Below are 22,992 nucleotides of genomic sequence, written 5' to 3' on the forward strand. Positions count from 1 at the left end.
CCCCAACACACACACCAGGTGTCATGTTTACTGCTCTACACAGGGCCTTAAGAACACTTCACTTTAAAGCTGAGAAATATGTGAAAGGATTTCTTAACTCACTGCCTGCAACAAACCCCACTATTTGTTAAGTCTTAACAATTACAAGTATAAAATACTTGAAATTTGTAAGAGGTTCCACATTTAATAGAACAACTCAAATATAAAAAATTAGGTCAAGTAATGTACTTTCATGTTTTAAAATGTTACTTAATAAATCTTATGAGACAAGATATACAGCACTTTCTTGTACTTGGTATTTATAAACTGCCTCTGACAATGGCTACTTGATGGTCAAAAAATAAAATTAAGAAGACAAGAAACCATATGTACTGTTATATAACAATGCCTACAGGGACTGTCATGTTTTAAGTTTTTGTTACTAATATTAAACCTGAAAAAAAGGTCTAGAAAAGCAACACACCCATGTGTTTTAAATGATGAGGTAGGTATTTTGTCCTATGAGGTAAGGTGAAGATAACAAAAGAATGCATACAACTTTCAGATCTTTTTTTTAAAGTTCTGGTTATAGTCACTTTCACAAACGAGGCATTAATAAACTATAAGGTGGAGACGTCATACTCAGGCAAGCTCTGTACTTGATGTGTTATTCAAAGACTCAACAATCAGTCTTGGGTCAATCAACACTCTCCAAAAAACAGTGATCCTCCTCTCCTGTATCACAGCATATTCCACTACTAAGGTTCCATTTTCATTGTGATAAACGAAATTGAATTTCCCTGGTTCTTTCATGACAGGCAAGGATGAAAGGATTTCTATATCTACTTGCTGGGTCTCTGGGCTGTGGCTTAGTATTTTTCCTTCCTTATAGTCAGAGACATCAGAAAAATAATCCGATGTTAGTTCCAAAAGCTTAAAAACAATCTTTTGTCCAACTTGGGGGACAGCTGCTAACAGTGGTAACTGACTGTAGTCCTTCTTGTGTGTTTCTACTGTATTCTGGATAATAGTAGATGAGTTTGATAACCATTTAAATGCTGCTGCTTCTGAGAGTCAGCATTTCTTTTTTTTTTTTTTTTCTGGCACATGCCTTTTTATTTCTTTTTTTTTAATTATTTATTTATTTTTATTCAGTTACAATTGTCTGCATTTTCTCCTCTTCCCTCCACCCCACCCCAGCTAGTCTCACCTCCCTCCCCCACCTCCACCCTCCCCCTTGATTTTGTCCTTGTGTCCTTTATAGTAGCTCCTATAGACCCCTCTCCCAACTATCCCCTCCCCACTCCCCTGTGCCTATTGTTACAATGTTCTTGATTTCAATGCATTTCTATTTAAAACACAAGGAATAGCAAGCCCTCATCCTCAACCTCTCCCCTGCATGTCCTGACCCCTAACTCCCTTATGAGAAAGAAGGTCCTCTCCTCTACCCCAACCTTTTCCCAAACTGGTGGGGAGAGTCACCTTGGGAGGAGTACCAGGAACCTGTCTGCCACCATTTGAGTCATGGCACTTCCACCCCATGGCATTTGGAGTCTGTAACAACGGCCCCAGGCGTGGACAACCTCTCCCTGCAAACAGGCCTGCTGTCTTTAAGAGACCCACAGCCTTGTTCAGGGGGCTGTATGGCATCACGGATTTGTCCTCTGACTGAACGAGAAGATGATGTTCTGGCTGTCTTGTCCTTGATGGGCATGGAGTTAAAGCTAGTTTTTGTGGCTACTTTGCAGTTGTCTTTTTTATAGAGGGCCCTTCCTTTGATAATGCAGTTGATATTTTCTCTGAGGACTCTCTGACCTCCAAGGTGACATTGCTGAGACCATCACTGGTGAATTCATGACAAGTCTCAGACTCTGAGGAAGAACTGGGACTACTATTACATGAATGTCCATGCCACCTTTCCTTTTGGCTTTAACAAGGCTGTTTCTAGCAGGAGAACCTTTTGGAGGACTACACTTCTGGACAGTCCCCTCTTTCACTGTCTGTGCTTTAGAAGATTTAGGACTCTGTTTTCTATATACACATTTCTCTTTTTTCTTTGGTGATTTTTCTTCATCTCTTCATCATCATCATCATCATCATCATCCTCTACCACATCACATGTGGCTTTGTTTTTCCTCTTGTTTTTTCCATCTGTGATGGCTTTTGGTTGTAGATCCAAGGTGTTCTCTTTGTTGTTCTCTTGCCTCTTCCAGTGATTCTTTGAATGTCTATAATCAGTGTCTTCATCCTCTTCCAACTTAAAAAGACCACTTCTTTGCTTTTCTAGGTAAGAAACTAGTACCATCACCATTATTGACTATTATGGGATTCTCAGCGACTTCTCTCTCTTCCATCTTTACTCTGAGGCAATCGTTGTCTCCTACCAGACATGCGCTCTCTCCATGGGGCAAGAGTCTCCCTTCCAAGTAAAGGCTGAGGGGAGCCTCATAACTGAAGCCAAAGCACTGGCGGATGAGACTAATGAGATCCATAACTATTTGGCTTCTGTTCAAGGGAAGCCAGAACTCCATGCAGTGCAGGGTGGCTGGTGGCGGGTAATCAAATTGAAGCCATAGCCTAACAGTCCCGAGGCTGCCATCTTGTTCAATCCAATTTTTAGAGTAAATTTTTGATAGATATGTATTTGTTGCCATTTTTTGTTCATATTTTTTTTTTATCATTTCTTCTCTCTTAAAGAATACCCTTTAGTATTTCACTTAATACTGGTTTGGTGGTGATGAACTCCTTTAGCTTTTGCTTATCTGATAAGCTCTTTATCTGTACATAGATTCTAAATGATAGCTTTACTGGGTAGATTAATCTTAGTTGGCGGTCCTTCTTATCTTTGTGTGTTTTTGCTAATTTAAGAGGTGCTAGCATTTTGGTTGTTCTTACATTTCATTTCTTGGAGGAAGATTCAATTTTTGTTCCCATTAGCATTTCTTTTACCAGTTGTAGCTCCTCCAATGAGAATTATCTGTTCTCAGGCTTTGTTTTGTTTTTGTTTGGTTTGTCTTGGTTTAGGAAAGTTTTTTTTTCCTTTGGTTTTTGTGTGTCTATATTAGTGTGTGTGTCTGTTTACAAATTAAATATTACAGCTGACTTTCTTACCACATTTCATAAACTCTTTCAACAATGTAAATATTAAACATTTTGCCACAAAAAAGTGAGGAAAGATTTTGAAGGATAATTCTCTCCTCTATATAACAGAGTAAGCCTCTGAGCCTGCAGTCCTGCCCTTGCTGAGTGACCCCTACACAAGCACACCCTGTGTGTTGTGCTTCCCCAATATGGCGCTGCACTTCAGCAAAGATTGGGGGGTACTCTCATACCTGGAATTTGAGTCTGTTGATTCAGTAAGGGGTTAGATAACCAAGGTCCAACTGAGGACATGTGAAACAAGTGCTAAAATTGCTAACACAATCATCATCAAATGACATTATATTTACTCATAAAAATTGTCCTTTGTGCTCACTGCACTTTGGGAGAAAAAAGAGATGCTACAACTGACATTTGTCTAATCCCTGTTCCAAGTGTCTATTGCTAAGTAATAAACCACCCCAAACTTAGTGGCAAAAACAACAATAATTTATTTTTGCCATTATTATTATCAATATATTTATCATTATTTCTCATGATTCTCATGCTTAACTAGATTCAGCAAGATGGTTCTCTCTTGGGGCATCTCATGGTTGCAATCAATAGGTGGCTGGGTCTGGAAATGCATATATCTGGAGGCTGAATCTGGCTGTTGGCTTGCTCAGCCAGAATAACTACACATGGACTTTACCTATGGCCTTGGTTTTCTCACAGCATAGCCACTATGTTTCATCACAACTTGTCATTTACATTATCTTTTATTAGACAAAGCAACAATAAGACCTTCCCAAGATCAAGTCGGTGAGGGAGGACATTGATTCTACATGTTCATAGAATGGTTTCTGGAAGAGTATGTGGAACTAAAAATACTGTTGATCCATTTTTAGAAAATGAAAGCTGTCATGAGCCATTTAAGGGATCCTCCTGACAGCAGGTTCCTTGGTCTTTGATAAGCACTATATTTCCTTTTGGTCTATGTTAGTCACTTAGGCATCTTCTTGCTGGCCCACTTTGTCTCTCCCTGAGTTCCAGCAAAACATCACAGACAACTACCTTCCCCACAACCTCCCTACCACAGACATTTTAAGGTGGTAATTAAACACAGGTATTTCACTATAATTCTCTGCTCATTCCTGACCCCTTCCATATTTTCTTTAAATTGGGATTCTTGGGAGTGTCTCACCATAACTGCTGCAGGCAATGGTGCCTTCTGGCAGGTGTCAGGAGTGATTGAGTCTCTCTAGATAAAACTGAAAGAGAGCCCCAGACCAGTGACTCTCAAACCTACATGTAGGTAATATTGCATAAGGAACTTCTTAGAAATGTAGGTTTTGATGTTGCCTCAATTTCTGTAATTATCAGTCATCCAGATGATTTTCTTGCAAGTGGTCTGGAGACCATACTTGAGGAAAAAATTTCTTTTTAAGGTCAAGGAAAGAGGTCATCTGTCTTAAACAAAGGCCACAGCAGATGTTGTCTGTGTAATGGTGTGTCCCCCTTGCTGCCCCTTTGGATTGCACTTGGAGACCTGGTTATTTACTGCCACCTAGACTCTGGCCCTCTTCCTCCTCTTCATACCTCTTCCTCCACTCCCACATCTCTTTCCTGAGCACAATATTATATAGCAACATTCTCTTGGCTATTGTCACTTACCTGACCTTAAGGATCTTCAAATCAACACGCCCAAATCCACATGAAAATCTTCCTTCCCTACCCATCCTCTTATGTACTCTTTTAAAATTATTGGCACCTTTGCCTACTTGGTCGAAGCAGAAGCCTTAAGCTTCACAATTGTCCCTTCCTTCCTCTTCAACTTCCATATCCAGTCAGACACCAAATCCTATAGAATCTACGTGTAAAATTATTACAAACTCTTCCACCCCTTCTCTCATTCCTGCTGTGCTTTGAGGAGAAGGAAAGCTGAATCCTAGTCATGTACCTGGTAGGCTAAGAGATATTAGGCTAAATAGAGGTTATGTAGGGAAGAAGGGAGGCTGCTTGGAGTGAAGTAGAGTGAGGCAAAGACAAATAATACACCTAGACATCTGCCTAAAAATACAATGTCAATTAGGCTGAGAAGGTTGTCGAGGTCAGAGAAATTTAGGAAATTTCTATAAGTATTTTGTGGGCAGATAGAGGTGATCTGAGTATCCCTACAGTAGGTGGCTAATCCCCTCCCCCAGCAGCAGGCTTAGAGAGCCAACATGATCCACTACCTGTGCCTGGGTCCAGGCCTTTAGCATCTCCAGCCTGGACTGGTGTAGTAGTCCCCAATTTCATCACCCAGCTCCAGGCTCTTCTCCTCCAGTGCATTCTTCAGACAGATGGGGAATGTAATTCTCGGACAGCTCAACCCATCTCTTCTTCAGCAGCTATACAGCCCCTACAGCAGACATTCTCAAAGTTTTTCCCTGGATGATCAGCATCAGCATTACCCAGGAATTAGTTAGAAATGAAAATTCTTGTCTCCTTCACCCAGCCTTACTGAATTAGAGGTACTCGGAGTGGGGCCCTACAGTCTGTGTATTCAAAAGCCCCCTGCAGGTGATTCTGGTGCAACTCAAGTTAGAGAACTACTACCTAGAGAATAACATTCAAACTGCTGCTGGGGGAAAACAACTAGGCGCTCTCTGCCTCCCCTCTGCTGGTCTCCTGTCTCTACCTGAGGTCTGCATATCCTGATGCCACTACTAAGCTTCTCAGAGTTCTCCAAAGGTGAACTCTTTGGGCATGCTATTTTCTCTATACTTTTTTCTTTGCAAGCTCCCCGAAAACTTCATTCTTATTTCAAAATAGATACATTTTAAGTGTTTCTTCATCTGTGTTTACAAATCTCTTACATGTCTAGGACAATTTTTTTTAAAATTTTTATTGTTATTCAAATACAGTTGTATGCCTTTTCTCCCCATCCATCCACCCCACCCCAGGTGAACCCACCTCCCTCACCCACCTCCACCCTCCCCCTTGGTTTTGTCCATGTGTCCTTTATAGTAGTTCCTATAATCCCCTCTTCCCACTGTCCCCGCCCCGCCCCCTGCCCCCCCGCCCTGGCTATTGTTAGATTGTTCTTAACTTCAATGTCTCTGATTATATTTTGTTTGCTTTTTTCTTCTATTGATTATGTCCCAGTTAAAGGTGAGATCATATGGTATTTGTCCCTCACCGCCTGGCTTATTTCACTTAGCATAATGCTCTCCAGTTTCATCCATGCTGTTGCAAAGGGTATAAGCTCCTTCTTTCTCTCTGCTGCGTAGAATTCCATTGTGTAAATATACCATAGTTTTTGGATCCACTCATTTGTTGATGCACACTTCGGTTGCTTCCAGTACTTGGCTATTGTAAATTGTGCTGCTATGAACATTGGGGTGCACAGGTTCTTTTGGATTGGTGTTTCAGGGTTCTTAGGGTATAATCCCAGCAGCGGAATTGCTGGGTCAAAGGGCAGTTCCATTTTTAGTTTTCTGAGGAAATTCCATATTGTTTTCCACAGTGGCCTCACCAGTCTGCATTCCTACCAAAAGTGCACTAGGGTTCCCTTTTCTCCGCATCCTCTCCAACATTTGTTTGTGGATTTGTTTATGTTGGCCACTCTGACTGGTGTGAGGTGATACCTCATTGTGGTTTCAATTTGCATCTCTCTGATGGCTAGTGATGCTGAGCATCCATTCATATGTCCTTGGGCACTCTGTATGTCTTCCTTGGAGAAGTATCTGTTCAAGTCCTTTGCCCATTTTTTAATTGGGTTGTTTGTCTTCCTGGAGTGGAGTCGTGTGAGTTCTTTATATATTTTGGAGATCAGGCCCTTGTCTGAGGTATCATTGGCAAATATGTTTTCCCATACTGTTGGTTCTCTTTGTAATTTGGTGCTGTTTTCTTTAGCCATGCAAAAGCTCTTTATTTTGATGAGGTCCCATTTGTTTAATCTTTCCTTTATGTCCCTTGCTTTAGGGGATGTGTCTGTGAGGATGTTGCTGCATGGAATGTCTGAGATTTTCCTGCCAATGTTTTCCTCAAGGACTTTTATAGTGTTATGACTTATATTTAAGTCTTTTATCCATCTTGAGTTTATTTTCATGTATGGCGTAAGTTGGTGATCGAGTTTCATTTTTTTGCACGTAGCTGTCCAGATCTCCCAACACCATTTGTTGAAGAGGCTGTTTTTGCTCCATTTTATGCTCCTGCCTCCTTTGTCAAATACTAACTGACAGTAGAGACTTGAGTTTATTTCTGGGCTCTCTGTTCTGTTCCATTGGTCTATGTGCCTGTTTTTATGCCAGTACCAGGCTGTTTTGATTACCGTGGCCTTGTAATACAGTTTGATATCAGGTATTGTGATCCCTCCTGCTTTGTTCTTCTTTCTCAAAATTGCTGCAGCTATTCGGGGTCGTTTATGGTTCCATATGAATTTCTGAAATGTTTGTTCTATATCTGTGAAATATGTCATGGGTACTCTAATAGGGATTGGATTGAATCTATAAATTGTTTTGGGTAGTATGGCCATTTTGATGATGTTAATTCTTCCAATCCATGAACATGGTACATGCTTCCATTTGTTTGTGTCTTCCTTAATTTCTTTCTTGAGTGTTGTGTAGTTTTCTGAGTACAGGTCTTTTACCTCCTTGGTTAGGTTTATTCCTACGTACTTTATTTTTCTTGTTGCTATATCAAATGGGATTTTTTTCCTGATTTCTGTTTCTGTAGTTTCGTTGCTGGTGTACAGGAATGCCTTTGATTTCTGGGTATTGACTCTGTATCCAGCTGTTTTGCCAAATTCATTTATTAAGTCAAGCAGTTTTTTGGTGGAGTCTAGAGGATTTTCCATGTACACTATCATGTCGTCTGCAAACAGTGACAGTTTCATTTCCTCCTTTCCAATTTGGATGCCTTTTATATCTTTTTCTTGTCTGATTGCTGTGGCTAGGACTTCCAATACTATGTTGAATAGGAGTGGTGAGAGAGGGCATCCTTGTCTTGTTCCTGATCTTAGTGGGAAAGCTCTAAGTTTTTGTTCATTGAGTGTGATGTTGGCTGTAGGTCTCTCATATATGGCCTTTATTATGTTGAAGACTGCTCCCTTTATTCCCACTTTGCTGAGTGTTTTTATCATAAAAGGTGCTGTGCATTATCAAATGCTTTTTCCGCATCTATTGATATGATCGTGTGATTTTTGTCTTTGCCGTTGTTGATGTGATGTATTATGTTTATTGATTTGCGAATATTGTACCATCCTCGCATCCCTGGAATGAATCCCACTTGGTCATGGTTGATGATCTTTTTAATGTATTGCTGGATGCGATTTGCTAATATTTTGTTGAGAATTTTAGTGTCTATGTTCATCAGCGATATTGGCCTGAAGTTTTCTTTCTTGGTTGTATCTTTATTTGGTTTTGGGATTAGGATGATGCTGGCTTCATAAAAAGAGTTTGGGAGTCTTTCATCAGTTTGGATTTTTTCGAATAGTCTGTGAAGGATAGGGGTTAGCTCTTCCTTAAATGCTTTGGAGAATTCTCCTGTGAAACCATCTGGTCCAGGGCTTTTGTGTGATGGGAGTTTTTTGATGACTGCTTCAATTTCCTTTGCTGTTATTGGTCTGTTCAGGTTTTCTGCTTCTTCTTCATTCAGTGTTGGAAGGTTATATTTTTCTAGAAATGTGTCCATTTCATCTACGTTTTCAAATTTCTTAGCATACAGTTCTTCATAGTAATTTTTTGCAATCTTTTGTATTTCTGTGGTATCAGTTGTAATCTCTCCTCTTTCATTTCTAATTCTCTTTATTGGATCCTCTCTCTTTTCTTCTTGATGAGCCTACTTAAAGGCTTGTCGATTTTGTTTATCTTTTCAAAGAACCAGCTCCTGGATTCATTGATCCTTAGAATTGTGCTTTTAGTCTCTATATCATTTAGTTCTGCTCTGATCTTGGTTATTTCCTTCCTTGTGCTTGCTCTGGGCTGTCTTTGTTGTTGTTCTTCCAGTTCTTGTAGGCGTAGGGTTAGGTTGTTTGTTTGAACTGTTTCTATCTTCTTAAGGTAGGCCTGTATTGCTATGAACTTCCCTCTCAGGACTGCCTTTGCTGTGTCCCATAGGTTTTGGGTTGTTGTGAGTTCATTTTCATTTGTTTCCAGGAAGTTTTTGATTTCTTCCCCAATCTCGTTCTTGACCCATTCATTGTTTAATAGCATGCTATTCAGTCTCCATGATTTTGAGTGTTTGGGGTTTTTTCCTTTGGGGTTGGTTTCTAGTTTCAGTAGGACAACTTTTTCACATTGCTTGAGTTATGGTTGACTTAGAGTTCCATCTTGACTGTGTTTGATCAGAGTGCAATTATCATATTCTAGTTTACTCTTTAATCTGAAAGTCCAGCACAGATCTTGTGCATACTGGAAGAGTTAGTAAATATTAAGTAGGTACATGGAAAGGTGACTGACTGATTGACCAGCTAACTAAATCCAATTTGGGAAGAAAAATAAAATGAGAATTTAAATAAGTAGAAACCTTTGTCTGCCCAAATATGTATTTTTCTTTTTACTTATTTTTATTTTTAAAATTATTGTTCTATTATAATTGTCCCAATTTTTTCCCCTTTGCCCTCCTCTACACTGCCCATCCCTCTAACTCCCATAGTCAATCCCTACACTGTTGTCCATGTCCTGGGTCCTTTATACATGTTCTTAGACTAGTCCTTTCCCCTTCTTTCCACCATATCCACTCTCCTGATTCCTCTGATCACTTTCAGTCTATTTAAAATTTCCAAGTCTCTGGTACTATTATGCTCTGTTAGTTTGCTTTATTCATTAGGCGCCACTTATAGACGAGATTACATAGTATTTGTCTTTTACCACATGGCTCATTTCATTTAGCATATTACTCTCCAGCTCCATCCATGCTTTCTTGAAGGGTAGGAGTTCCTCCTGTCTGCTATGTAATATTCCATTGTGTAAATTACCAGTTTTTTGACCCGCTCATTTACTGATGGGCAATTAGGTTGTTTCTGCACTTGGCTATTGTAAGTAACACTGCTATGAACATGGAGGTGCATAGGTTCTTTTGAATTGGTGTTTCAGGATTCTTGGAGTATAATTCTGGCAGTGGGATCACAGGATCAAACAGTAGTTATGTTTTTAGGTTTTTGAGGATATCCAATGCTGTTTTCCACAGTGACAGCACCAATCCATATCCTCACTAACAGTGCACTAGGGTTCCCTTTTCTCCACATCATTGCCAGCACTTGTTTGTTGATTAGATAATGATAGCCATTCTGACTGGTGTGAGGTGGTATCTCATTGTGGTTTTAATTTGCATCTCCCTAATGTCTAGTGATGTTGAGTCTACTTTCATATGTTTATAAGCCCTCTGTATGCCTTCCGTGGAGAGGTAAATGTTCAGGTTCTTTAGCCCCCCTCCCTGAACTTCTAGATAAGAGATCACGCCAGGGCAGGCTTTATGCTTCTTCTTAATTCAATTTTGCAGGACTATATGTTTCTAGAAATTTGTCCATTTCAACCAGGTTGTCAAATTTCTTGGCATATAGTTTTTCATAGTAATTTCTTACAACCTTTTGTATTTCTGGGGTATTGGTTGCAATTTCCCTTTTGTTTCTGATTTTATTTTTGGGACATCTCTCTTTTTTTCTTGATGAGTCTGGTTAAAGTTTTATCAATTTGCTGTAACTGTTCAAAGAATTAACTCCTGAATTCATTCATGCCTTGAATGTTCTCTTATTTATTACTTTTTTTAATAATAGCAATAAAAATATGAATTAGTAGTAGTGATATACTATTTTTTATTAAATATTTTAAAATTTTATTGTTGTTCAAGTACAGTTTTCTGCCTTTACTCCCCACCATTCCCCCCTACCCCAACCATCACCACCTCCCTCCCCTGATTCCACCACATACTTGCTTTTGTTCAAGTGTCCTTCATAGATTTTCTGGAAAACCCTTCACCTTTTCCCCTCATTATCCCCTCCCACCTGCCCTCTGTTTACTGTCCATTTGTTCTTAATCTCAATGTCTCTGGTTTTATTTTGCTTGCTTGTATGTTTTGTTCATTAGGTTCCGGTTAAAGGTGAGATCACATGATTTTTGTCCCTCACTGCCTGACTTATTTCATTTAGCATAATGCTCTCCAGTTCCATCCATGCTGTCCCAAAGGGTAGGAGCTCCTTCTTTCTTTCTGTTGTGTAGTATGCATGCAGCATTCTTCTTTACTGTAGAAGTGCACCATTGTTTTTTGATCCATTCATTTACTGATGGGCGCCTAGGTTGCTTCCAGAACTTGGTTATTGTAAATTGTTCTACTATGAACATTGGAGTGCACAGGTTCTTTTGCGTTGGTGTTTCAGGGTTCTTAGGATATAATCCTAACAGTGGAATTGCTGGGCCAAAAGGCAGATCCATTTTTAATTTTCTGAGGATATCCATACTGATTTCCATAGTGGTGGCACCAATCTGCATTCCCACAAGCAGTGCACTACGGTTCCTTTTTCTCCTCCTAACACTTATTTTTTGTTGATTTGCTTATGATGGCCATTCTCATTGGTGTAAGGTGGTATCTCATTTTGTTTTTAATTTGCATTCTCATTGGTGTAAGGTGGTATCTCATTGTGTTTTTAATTAGCAATGGCTATTGATGCTGGGCATCTTTTCATATGTCTCTCGATTGTATGTCCTCTGTGGAGAAGTGTCTATACAAGTTATTTTCCCATTTTTTAATTGGGTTGTTTGTCTCCCTGGAGTGCAGTCATGTGAGTTCTTTATATATTTTGGAGATCAGGCCCTTGTCTGAGGTATCATTGGCAAATATGTTTTCCCATACTGTTGCTTCTCTTTATATTTTAGTGCTATTTTCTTTAGCCATGCGGAAGCTTTTTATTTTGATGAGGTCCCATTTGTTTATTCTTTCCTTTATGTGACTTGCTTTAGGGGATGTGTCTGTGAGGATGTTGCTGCATGGAATGTCTGAGATTTTCCTGCCAATTTTTTCCCCTAGGACTTTTATGGTCTTACAACTTATGTTTAACTCTTTTATCCACCTTGAATTTATTTTTGTGTATGGTGTAAGTTGGTGATCGACTTTCATTTTTTTGCATGTAGCTGTCCAGATATCCCAACACATTTTGTTGAAGAGGCAATTTTTGCTCAATTTTATGCTCCTACTTCCTTTGTCAAATATTAATTGACAGTAGAGACTTGGGTTTATTTCTGGGCTCTCTGTTCTGTTACATTGGTCTGTGTGCCTGTTTTTATGCCAGTACCAGGCTGTTTTGATCACAGTGGCCTTGTAATACAGTTTGATATCGGGTATTGTGATCCCTCCTGCTTTGTTCTTTTTCTCAAAATTGCTACAACTATTGGGGGTCGTTTATGGTTCTATATAACTACCTGAAATGTTTGTTTTACATCTCTGAAATATGTCCTGGTATTTTAATAGGAACTGCACTGAATCAATAAACAACCTTGGGTACTATGGTCATTTTGATGATGTTAATTCTTCCAATCCATGAGTATGGTACATGCTTCCATTTGTTTGTCTTCCTTAATTTCTTTCTTCAGGGTTGTATAGTTTTCTGAGTACAGTTCTTTTACCTCCTCAGTTAGGTTTACTCCCAGTTATTTTATTTTTCTTTTTACTACATCAAATGGGATTTTTTCCCTGATATCTGTTTCTGATATTTCATTGTTGGTATACAAAAATGCCTTTGATTTCGGAATATTGACTTTGTATCCTGCTGTTTTGCCAAATTCATTTATTAAGTCAAGCAGTTTTTTAGTGGAGTCTATAGGATTTTCCATGTACACTATCATGTCATCTGCAAAGAGGGACAGTTTCATTTCCACCTTTCCAATTTGGATACCTTTTATTTCTTTTTCTTGTCTGATTGCTATGGCTAAGACTTCCAATACTATGTTGAACAGGTGTGGTGAGAGAAGGCATCCTTGTCTTGTTCCTGATGTTATTTGGAAAGCTCTAAGTTTTGTGCTTTGAGCATGATGTTGGCTGTAGGTCTCTCATATATGGCCTTTATTATGTTGAGGAATGCTCCCTTTATTCCCACTTTGCTGAGTGTTTTTATCATAAAAGGTGCTGTGCATTATCAAATGCTTTTTCCGCATCTACTGATATCATCACATGATTTTTGTCTTTGCTGTTGTTGATGTGATGTATTATGTTTATTGATTTGCGAATATTGTACCATCCTTGCATCCCTCGGGTGAATCCCACTTGGTCATGGTGTATGCTCTTTTTAATGTATTGCTGGATGCGGTTGGCTAATATTTTGTTGAGAATTTTAGCGTCTATGTTCATCAGTGATATTGGCCTGAAGTTTTCTTTCTTTGTTGTGTCTTTATCTGGTTTTGGGATTAGGATGATGCTGGTTTCATAAAAAGAGTTTGGGAGTCCTCCATCAGTTTGGAATTTTTTGAATAGTCTGTGAAGGATAGGGGTTAGCTCTTCTTTAAATGCTTTGTAGAATTCTCCTGTGAAACCATCTGGTCCAGGTCTTTTGTGTGTTGTGAGTTTTTTGATGACTGCTTCAATTTCGTCTGCTGTTATTGGTCTGTTAAGGTGTTCTGCTTCTTCATTCAGTGTTGGAAGATCATATTTTTCTAGAAATGTGTCCATTTCATCTATGTTTTCAAATTTCTTGGCATACAGTTCTTTGTAGTAACTTCTTGCAATCTTTATATTTCTGTGGTATCAGTTGTAATCTGTACTCTTTCATTTCTAATTCTCTTTATTTGGATCCTCTCTCTTTTTTTCTTGATGAGCCTGCCTAAAGGCTTGTCGATTTTGTTTATCTTTTCAAAGAACCAGCTCCTGGATTCATTGATCCTTAGAATTGTGCTTTTAGTCTCTATGTCATTTAACTCTGCTCTGATCTTAGTTATTTCCTTCCTTCTGCTTGCTCTGGGCTGTCTTTGTTGTTGTTCCTCTTGTTCTTTTAGGCATAGGGTTAGGTTGTTTGTTTGAAATGTTTCTATCTTTTTAAAGTAGGTCTGTATTGCTATGAACTTGCCTCTCAAGACTGCCTTTGCTGTGTCCCATAAGTTTTGGGTTGTTGTGAGTTCATTTTCATTTGTTTCTGGAAACATTTTAATTTCTTCCCTAATCTCGTTCTTGACCCATTCATTGTTTATTAGCATGCTAATCAATCTCCATGATTATGAGTGTTCTGGGATTTTTCCTTTGGGGTTGGTTTCTAATTTCAGTCTCTTCTAGTCAGAGAAAATGCTTGATATGATTTCAATTTTCTTGAATTTGTTGAGGCTTGCTTTGTGTCCTATCATGTGGTCTATGTTTGAAAATGTTCCATGTACACTTGAAAAGAATGTGTATTTTGCTTCTTTGAGATGAAAAGCTCTATATATATCAGTTAAGTCCATTTTATCTAGGGTATTGTTCAGTGACACAATATCCTTGTTGATATTTTGTTTGGAAGACCTGTCCATTTTTGATAGTGTGGTGTTAAAGTCCCCTACTATAATTTTGTTGCTGTCAATATCTTTCTTGGAGTCCTACAAGATTTTCTTCATGTATTTTGATGGTCTTATTTTGGGTGCATTTACATTTACAATGTTTATGTCTTCTTGGTGGATTCTTCCTGTGAGTATTTTGAAGTGACCTTCTGGGTCTCTCTTTATGGCCCTTCTTTGAAGTCTGTTTTGTCTGAAATGGGTTTTGCTACCCCTGCTTTTTTTTTTTTTTTTCCTGTCTGTTTGCTTGGAATATTTGTTTCCAGCCCTTCACTTTCAGTCTGTGTAGGTCTTTTGTCCTGAGATGGGTCTCTTGTAGGCAGCATATGTGTGGGTCATGCATTTTCATCCATTCAGCTATTGTATGTCTTTTCATTGGAGTATTTAATCCATTTACGTTTAAGGTTATTATCAATAGGTAGTTGTTCATTACAATTTTTTCATACCTGTGTTCCTCTCTCTTTCTATTTTCCTTCCTTTCATTAAAGCAGTCCCTTTAGCATCTCTTGCAGACCTGGTTTCGTGGAGGTGTATTCTTTTAGACTTCTTTTGTCTGGGAAGCTCTTTATTTGGCCTTCTATGTTGATTGAGAACCTTGCTGGGTAAAGCAGCCTTGGTTGCAGGCCTCTGGTTCTCATTACTTGGAATATTTTTTACCATTCCTATTCTGGCTTGGAGTGTTTCCATTGAGAAGTCAGTTGCTAACCTTTTTTGGGCTTCCTTGTATGTTACTTCCTTTTTCCCCCTTGCGGCCATTAAGATTCTCTCTTTGTCTTGGAATTTTGCCATTTTAATTATGATGTGTCTTGCAGTGGGCCTCTTTGTGTTCCTCTTTCTTGGGACTCTCTGTTGTTCCTGGAATTGGGTGACTTTTTCTCTCATCAAATTAGAGAAGTTTTCCATCATTTATTTTTCAACCAGGTTTTCTATCCCTTGCTCTTCCTCTTCTCCTTCTGGAGAATTATATGTATATTTTTATGTTTCATGTTGTCCTTCATTTCCCTTATTTCCTCTTCATTCTTTCTGAGCCTCTTTTCCTTTTGTTGCTCTTTGTGCAGTTTTTTTTTCTACTTTGTCCTCCAGCTCGCTGGTCCAATGCTCTGCTTCATCAAGTCTGCTTTTGATTCCTTCTACTGTGTTCTTCAGTTCATAAATTGTATTTTTCATTTCCTCTTGGTCCTTGTTGATAGTTTCTATTTCCTTTTTCATGTTGATATAGTTTGCAGTAAGTTCATTATATTTTTCCTGTAGTTTCTTGTAGTTCTCTGTGAGCTCAATGAGCTTCCTGATAACCATTGCTTTGAACTCAGTATCTGATAGTTGAGTTGCCTCTTTTTCAGTTAGCATTCTTTCTGAGGCTTCCTCCTTTCCTTTCATTTCGGGATTGTTTCTTTGTCTTCCCATTGTTTGTGAGCCTCTTCTTGTTTGCCTCTGCTTTTTAAATTTATCTGTTCTGACTCCCTGAGTTTATGGAATGAAATTCTATAGTAGAGTGCCAGTGGGATTTAGTGGTTCAGTCTCCTTAATCTCCTGAGCTCAGTGGTCTTGGGCTGACGTTTTTGGGTCTAACAGGGTCTAACTCTGGTCTTTTCATAGCTCCAGATTTTATTGTCTCACCTGTGGGAGAAGAAGAAAGAAAATAAAAGGAAAAGGGAAGGAAATAAAAAGGAATGGAAAAGGAAAAGGAAGGAAGGACAAAAGGAAGAAGGAATTAAAAAAGATCGGAGGAAAGATAAGAAGAGGAAATTTTAACAATAATTAAAATTTTAAAAAATAAAAGAAGGCAGGAAGAAGGAATAAAATAGTAAAGGACGGAAAAAGAAGGAATAAAAGAAGAAAGGACAGAAAGAAAGAAGGAATTTAGGGGGAATGAAAAAAAATTTCTTCTGTTGGCTTTAAACAGGTCAGGTCAGTTCTGCTGGTCTTTTGTCTGTGAAACAGGAGGGGATGGTGGAGGGATTCGTTTCACCTTTCTCCCTTCCTGAGCCGGACTCTTTGCTGTTGTGCAGTCTCCAGTCCAGTTCCTAACGGTGGTTCTACTCCCCGCTAGGACTTTAGTTTACCAATTGTGCTTCCTTGAGGTGTACCAATTAGGGGCAACTCACACTCCACCTTCTTGCTCTTTGCTGTCCTAGATGCTAGGGGCTCTCGGTGCACCTTCAGGGTAGTTTAACCCCCTACTGGGTCAAGTCTTTCTGGATACTGCAGTCTCCCCTAGCCCTGCAGCTCCCCTCTGCTGGGCATTCTGCCTTCCTCCTAGAGAACGAGTAGGCCCTGCAGGGCTGTGTGTGCAGGGGCTATGTGGGAGACGTTCAGTCCTGGTGGTTCAGGTGTGTTCGCCTGTGGGCAGCCAGGCCGTTGATTGGGTTGCGCAATGATCCCAGGGTTTGGGCCTGTGCACCAGGGCAGCGGGCTGCTGATCAGAGTGTGCACCCACCTGAGGTTTCAGGTGTGGTCATCAAGGCTGCTGATTGGGGTGCATACCACCCGGGCTTCAGGTGTGTGTTGGGTCTGCTTATCTGGTGTTCACAATCCACAGGCTGAGGGGGTGGGGTTGCAAGGAGCCACAGCTGCTTGCAGAATTCTCTAAACAGCCCGAGTCCCTCTATTTTCTCTTTTTCTTTTCGAGAAATTCCTCCTATTCAAGCCCCCTGCTCCGCCCCTGGTCCAAAGAAGCACCTGGCCTCTTACGCAGCCCAGCCTGGCTCTCTCCCAAGAATCCTGCAGCAGACCCTGCCCCCCTCCCCCCCCACCCCCGGCCAGGGGCTTCAACTGCCCTGGTCCCCGCGCTGGTCCCAGGGACCTTATTGTCCTTAAACACTCTTCTTAGTGTCTGATCTTTCAATGTCCTCTATCTTTGGTCTCTGATCTTTATATATGCTGGAATACTGTTGGCTTTTCGCTCTGTTGCTCATCAGCTAGGCGTTCCACTGGTGCTGAAAGGAAGTGGACTCCTCACCCACCTATCTTGCCACCATCTTCTGCCCTCTCCAGTGACCTTAAACCTTGGGTGGGCTTGCTCCTGCTGTACTGTTTCTGGGGCCCACTCCTCCCAGGCCTTCTTTCTCAGTCCCAGTAGCTTGTGGCTCCTGAGCTGATCCACAGCCACAGCTGCCCCAACTCTGTGTAGCCAAAAGTGATGGGCTGAGCATATGTGGCGCTCCACTTGGAGATTCTGGCCCCTGCTCCCAGACACCCTGCAGGTGGACAGGTTCTTACTCACTGCTGCACATTGCCTGCTCTCTCATCCACATACATGCTCACTCACAGACACTCTCACTCACTCTCTGCTGGACTCTTGATTCAACTGCTCTGGGTTTTGGCTGTGAGACTGGTTCAGGTCCGGGAGCAAGTGGATGGAGATTCCAGCTACTCTGTCACCATCTTCCAATATCCAAAACATTTTTCTGCTTGCACACTTTTATTTCCACAACCCCTGCCACTCATATGAGTTTCCTGTCAAGTAAAAATAAGTGAGTAGAACTATTTTAGTTTATAGACTTATTACAGTAATGTAGAGGCAATTTGATATCTTAATTGCAACATTTTACTTTCCATGGTCTTATTTTAGACCTAGCCAGAGTTTGTTTAATGCAGAGCATAGGCTACTTTTTTTATGATTCATTATCATTTATGTTGGTGTTTTAGAAGTCACCATACTTGAAACTTATCATACATCAGAAAAAAAGGGAGGTCAAATCATCCAGAAACATTTATCATGCTAATTGTTTTGGCCCTCTTGTGAGAATTTTAAGTATTTTTTTCCCTGACATTCAAGACAACTTTTACAGATTTGCCCAGCTACCTGGTTCAAAGCACCAGCCCCCAACAAGCCAACAAACAAAAGTTAACTCTTGTCTTTCCATTTTCTGATGCAAAGGTATCAAAATATTCAACGAACCATTGCAACGGAGAGGCTCGAAGAAGATTCTGGCAGCCAGAGTTGTGAGCAAGTTCCAACAGGAAATGGCGGAGGAGGTGGTGAGAGTGACTCAGAGACTGAATCTTCTCAGTTGAGCTTAGGTATGGGGAGAGGGATCCCTAGACTTCTAGGATGGCTTCTAGTGGCTGTGTGACAAAGTTTGTGAACCCTTTGCCCAATCTTGTAGTATGGTGCTGTGCCCTTGTGGAAAGAGAACAATGGTATGGGTGGAAGTCAAGAAAGAGGAGAAAGAGGCAAGGTGTCAACCAAGTGAAGCAGACAGAAGTTTAACACTGGGAAATAAGGGAGAAAGGGATTCCCATAAAGAGAACACTAGCACCATGGCGTGGGATCTGGAGAAAAGAGGCTGATGAAGTCTGGGGACACAGAGCTGGGTTTGCTATGACACTTGTGCATCGAGGCAATTTTTTTCAGTGGCTTCATCATTTCTAGTTAGGTTAATTTATTTGTTATCTAAAGATTTTTTACTTATAAATAACACACGCAATAAAAATTCATGTTCTACTTCATAAAAGCCATATAACAACATTAATAGGAATAATTAGTTGTCTCTTTTTTGAATAAAATACAGCTCCCCTTGAGGGAGAAACCTGGGAACAAAGACATTTTCCAGCAGGCTATGGTTATGCACAGCACCCAAGATCCTTTTTACCAAATATTGTAGGCATCCATTAGGAATCTGCCACAAGAAAATGGCTTTCACTTCTTATACCTATAATGACATAACAGGATCAAAGTGACATACTAACAATCTACTTTTTAAATTGAGTTAAGTGAGAAAAATATATTGTAAAAAGATATAGTCTATATAGACTCAAAATATAGTCTAGCAAACAGGCACGTACTTCCAGTCCTTTCAGGTCTCAGCTCCTTATCACAGTGCAGAACAGTGGACATTTTCACATGCATCTACACAGTTCTACCGACAATTTTAATTAGTGTTACTTAATGTATTTCTACCAGTTATACTAATTAAACTGACTTGTTTAAGATTTTCTATTATTAATGTCTTTGTTTATCCTCCTGAGAGAAATGTAGTAAAGTAGTTGAATAATTAAAAAACATAATGATTAAAGGAGCAGAAAATTTATTTCTGTGTTTAGTATCAGGTATGTTGCCATTTGCTATGTAACAAACCATCCCAAAGCTTAGTATCTTAAATTCTCAACCACACATTTATCCTGCAGGTAGGCAATTTGAGCAGAGCTCAGCTAGGTGTTTCCTCAGACACCACTGGGCTCACCCATGCATCTTTGGTCAGTTGTTGAATCAACAATGGTCTGTCTGCCTTGAGAGGGCCTCAGATGGAGCAGTTTGTCCCTGTTCCCCAGGGCTTCTCATCTTGCACCAGGCTAGCCCAAGTTTGTTTTCATGGCACTGGCAGAACTCTGAGTAAGAGTGGAGACACACAGCCTTCTTGAAACCCTGGCTCCAAACCTCTGCCAAATTCTGTTGCTTAAAGCAAGACACATGGCCAGCTCAATCAACAAGGGGAGAAGCTGCAAAGTCTCATGCAGACGGATGTGCATGCAGGGAAGGAAAAAAGTTGTGGCACTTTTTGCAAACAATCTACCATATCTATGATTAGCAATATGCCAAAACATAAGAAAAAGTAATTGGCATAAAAAGGACAAAATATTTAAGGAATAGAGCCTAACTGAAATTATACAGAAACACTCCTAGGAAAAAATGGTTCTTAAGTGACATACACAAAGTGACATGACTTCTGGTCAGATCACTGTGACACCTGGTCTTATTACTGTGACACCTGACTCCTGGTCACATTACTATTAAAAACAACAGTCCACTTCAGCTGTGTAAGCAAAGGCATGCATGTAATGCAGAGAGAAGTGCTGTGTTTGAAATGACTTTCTTCCAATGCACTCTGTTGCTTTGCTTCATTTTTTCCAGATCTGAGGAGAGAAGGGTCACTTTCTCCAGTGAACTCACAAAAAATCACCTTGCTGCTGCAGTCCCCAGCGGTCAAGTTTATCACCAATCCTGAATTCTTCACTGTACTGCATACTAATTATGTGAGTGCTCCAAAATTGCAGAGTGAGCCTGGCCTGGCTTCCATGAAGACCAAAAAACACAACTTTGCCAATTTGTTTGATACATGAAAAAAGGTAGCATTTTAAGGCAAGGAAAAAAAAAAAAAAACAGCTCAGTCCACCGTTTTTGCTCTACAAGTCTCCCCAAAAGGAGAAGAGCTAGATTTAGAAATGCTTTTTATTCTGCAGGTTTTTGTTAGGCTGAAATGTGTTAATGTCAGTGAAAGTGCTTTGGAAAGAAATATGTGGGGGGTTTTGTCAAAATTTTAAAGGAATAAGATTATGAAGCTGACGGATTCCTTTGTAGCTTGAATCATTATATAAATTCACTTTTGTTAATAAATTTTTAAATAGATTTCTCCTAGATAAATAAATAACTTCCCTTTTAGTTTTTCAAATATCATAATTAAGTTAAATTTGATGTGATTTTTAGATATGTAGTTTTAAATTGTTTTAGATATGTAGTTTTTTGAGTGTTTTGTAGTTTTAGATATGTAGTTTTTTGTTTGTTTTCAAGAAAACAATGACATGATGTCACTATATTTATTAATTCTTTCATTTGACAAGCATTTTCTGTACTTCAGGCACAGGACTAGGTGCTGGAGTCACAAGCTGTCTTAAGCTTGTCTTTAAGGCAACACCTAAACAGCAAGAGCTTCCTCTTTTTTTAGCAACAGACATGTCAAAAAGACCAGTCTAACGTGACAGGGCATAGCCTGACCTCAATGAGGAATGAAATGTTCTGCAAACATAGGAGATGGAAAACATCAGGGAGCATTCCTGAGGAGACAACTAACTGAATTGAGTCTTGAAGGTTAAAAGTGGTTGGAGAAAAAGTTCCAGGCAGAGAGAGAAAAGAAGCAACTGTGAAGGGGCTTGGTGTTGAGTCTGGTGTGGCTGGAGTGTGGTGATAGGCAGAAGTGGAAAGAGGGGTTGGAGAAAAAGTAGGGAAATGCCATGTAAGACATGAAGATGAGCCTGGATCTACTTCAATAGTCAACTGCGACCAACAGTAGTCTTAGACATTGGAATTACATGATTGGGGGTGTTTGATGAAGATTTTTTTTTTTTCTGGCAGAAGAGTGTGGGAAAGACTGAAGGGCTAAGACTAAAGGCTAATTCAATTGCTCAAGTGAGAGATGATGAAGGTCTGCTAAGTAACAGGCTGGGCTAATGGAAAGGAATGACTCATTTCAGGAGATATTTCTATGTGGAATCAATAACATTGCTTGAAATCACTATGTTTTCCGGGGTAAGGGGGTGGAGATTAGGTCTCCAGAAAGTCTGAGTCTATTTTGCTTTTGAGCACCTGAGTTAAGTGGTGACTCTATTAGGCAGATACAGAGTTTAATGAGGTGACAAAGGTTGTGGCAGAGAAGGAGGTCAGTTTTTAGTAGGTTATATTTGAAAAGCCCTTGGGACATTCAGTGGTTAGACCCAAAGCAGCTGTCCTGTGATGCAGGGTTAAATTCTGAAGGGAGACAAGGGTGCCACATATTGATGTTCTCAGCACTGAGCGCCAGGGATCCTTGAGCCAGACGGAGCCACTGTGCCAGTTTGCTCCAGCTGCAAGGAATCTTCTCTTTTATCACATGCACACATCATCCCCATTTGCCATAAAATGGTCATCTACACAATTAGAAATTCCTGGAACTTTTGTTTTTCTCATCCCCCAACCCCTCTACACACAAACATTTCTACAGAGGAATCAAAGGAGTCACAGACCTTTGAAGTCCTGCCTTAAATTCCAGAACCTTAAATTAATACTTTATGTTGTAGACAGATGAAAGGTAGACCTGTGCAGTTAGGGAAGGATCCATGGAGGAGCGATGCTCAAAGAGGTAGAGAGACTCAAGAGAGCCAAGCTGCTGAAAGAGAAGGAGATAGGAGAAAGGAGGAGAGGCTTTGAGATGCATAGGGAGGTTGACTGTGTCCAAGGCTATAGAGTAGCATGTAGTTAGGGATCACAAATAGGTCTGTGTGTGTTTATAGGTGCTCATTAATTTTTGATCAAGATTGCTGCTTCTGAGGCTCACAATAAATTGCTGTGTAGAAATCAGATTGCATTACGTTAAGGTTCTCAAAATGCACTTGGTCTGTGTTTTGCCTAATCCTCCACTCCCTACCCCAAATGGCTCTGATCCCATCTCAGAATGCTTACCGAGTCTTCACCAGTAGCACCTGCTTAAAGCACATGATTCTGAAAGTCCGGCGGGATGCACGCAATTTCGAACGTTACCAGCACAACCGGGACCTGGTGAATTTCATCAACATGTTTGCAGACACAAGGCTGGAATTGCCTCGGGGCTGGGAAATCAAAACAGACCAACAGGGAAAGGTGAGTGTGACTTCTGTGCGGGTCTTTCATCAAAGGGGCTCTTTCCTTGAAGAAGACAATGAAAATGTAGGGAAGGAGGTTGATGAGGATAGGAGAGCCTATGTGTCT

The 22,992-nt window shown here is 40.1% G+C and overlaps 1 protein-coding gene and 1 pseudogene across 1 annotated transcript in view; one reads left to right on the forward strand and one right to left on the reverse strand.

The window, feature by feature from the left end:
• The window catches only part of HECW1 (HECT, C2 and WW domain containing E3 ubiquitin protein ligase 1), an 803,434-nt gene that overhangs the window by 537,450 nt on the left and 242,992 nt on the right, over positions 1 to 22,992 (forward strand). Inside the window, exons 12-14 of the mRNA XM_045193075.2 lie at positions 18,433 to 18,575; positions 20,407 to 20,528; positions 22,699 to 22,884. Coding sequence (XP_045049010.1) covers positions 18,433 to 18,575; positions 20,407 to 20,528; positions 22,699 to 22,884 — 451 coding nt within the window. The remainder of the gene's footprint in view (positions 1 to 18,432; positions 18,576 to 20,406; positions 20,529 to 22,698; positions 22,885 to 22,992) is intronic.
• On the reverse strand, positions 622 to 2,633 carry LOC112303590 (coilin pseudogene; annotated as a pseudogene).

Source organism: Desmodus rotundus, chromosome 6, assembly GCF_022682495.2.
Source record: "Desmodus rotundus isolate HL8 chromosome 6, HLdesRot8A.1, whole genome shotgun sequence".
NCBI classification, from domain to species: domain Eukaryota; kingdom Metazoa; phylum Chordata; class Mammalia; order Chiroptera; family Phyllostomidae; genus Desmodus; species Desmodus rotundus.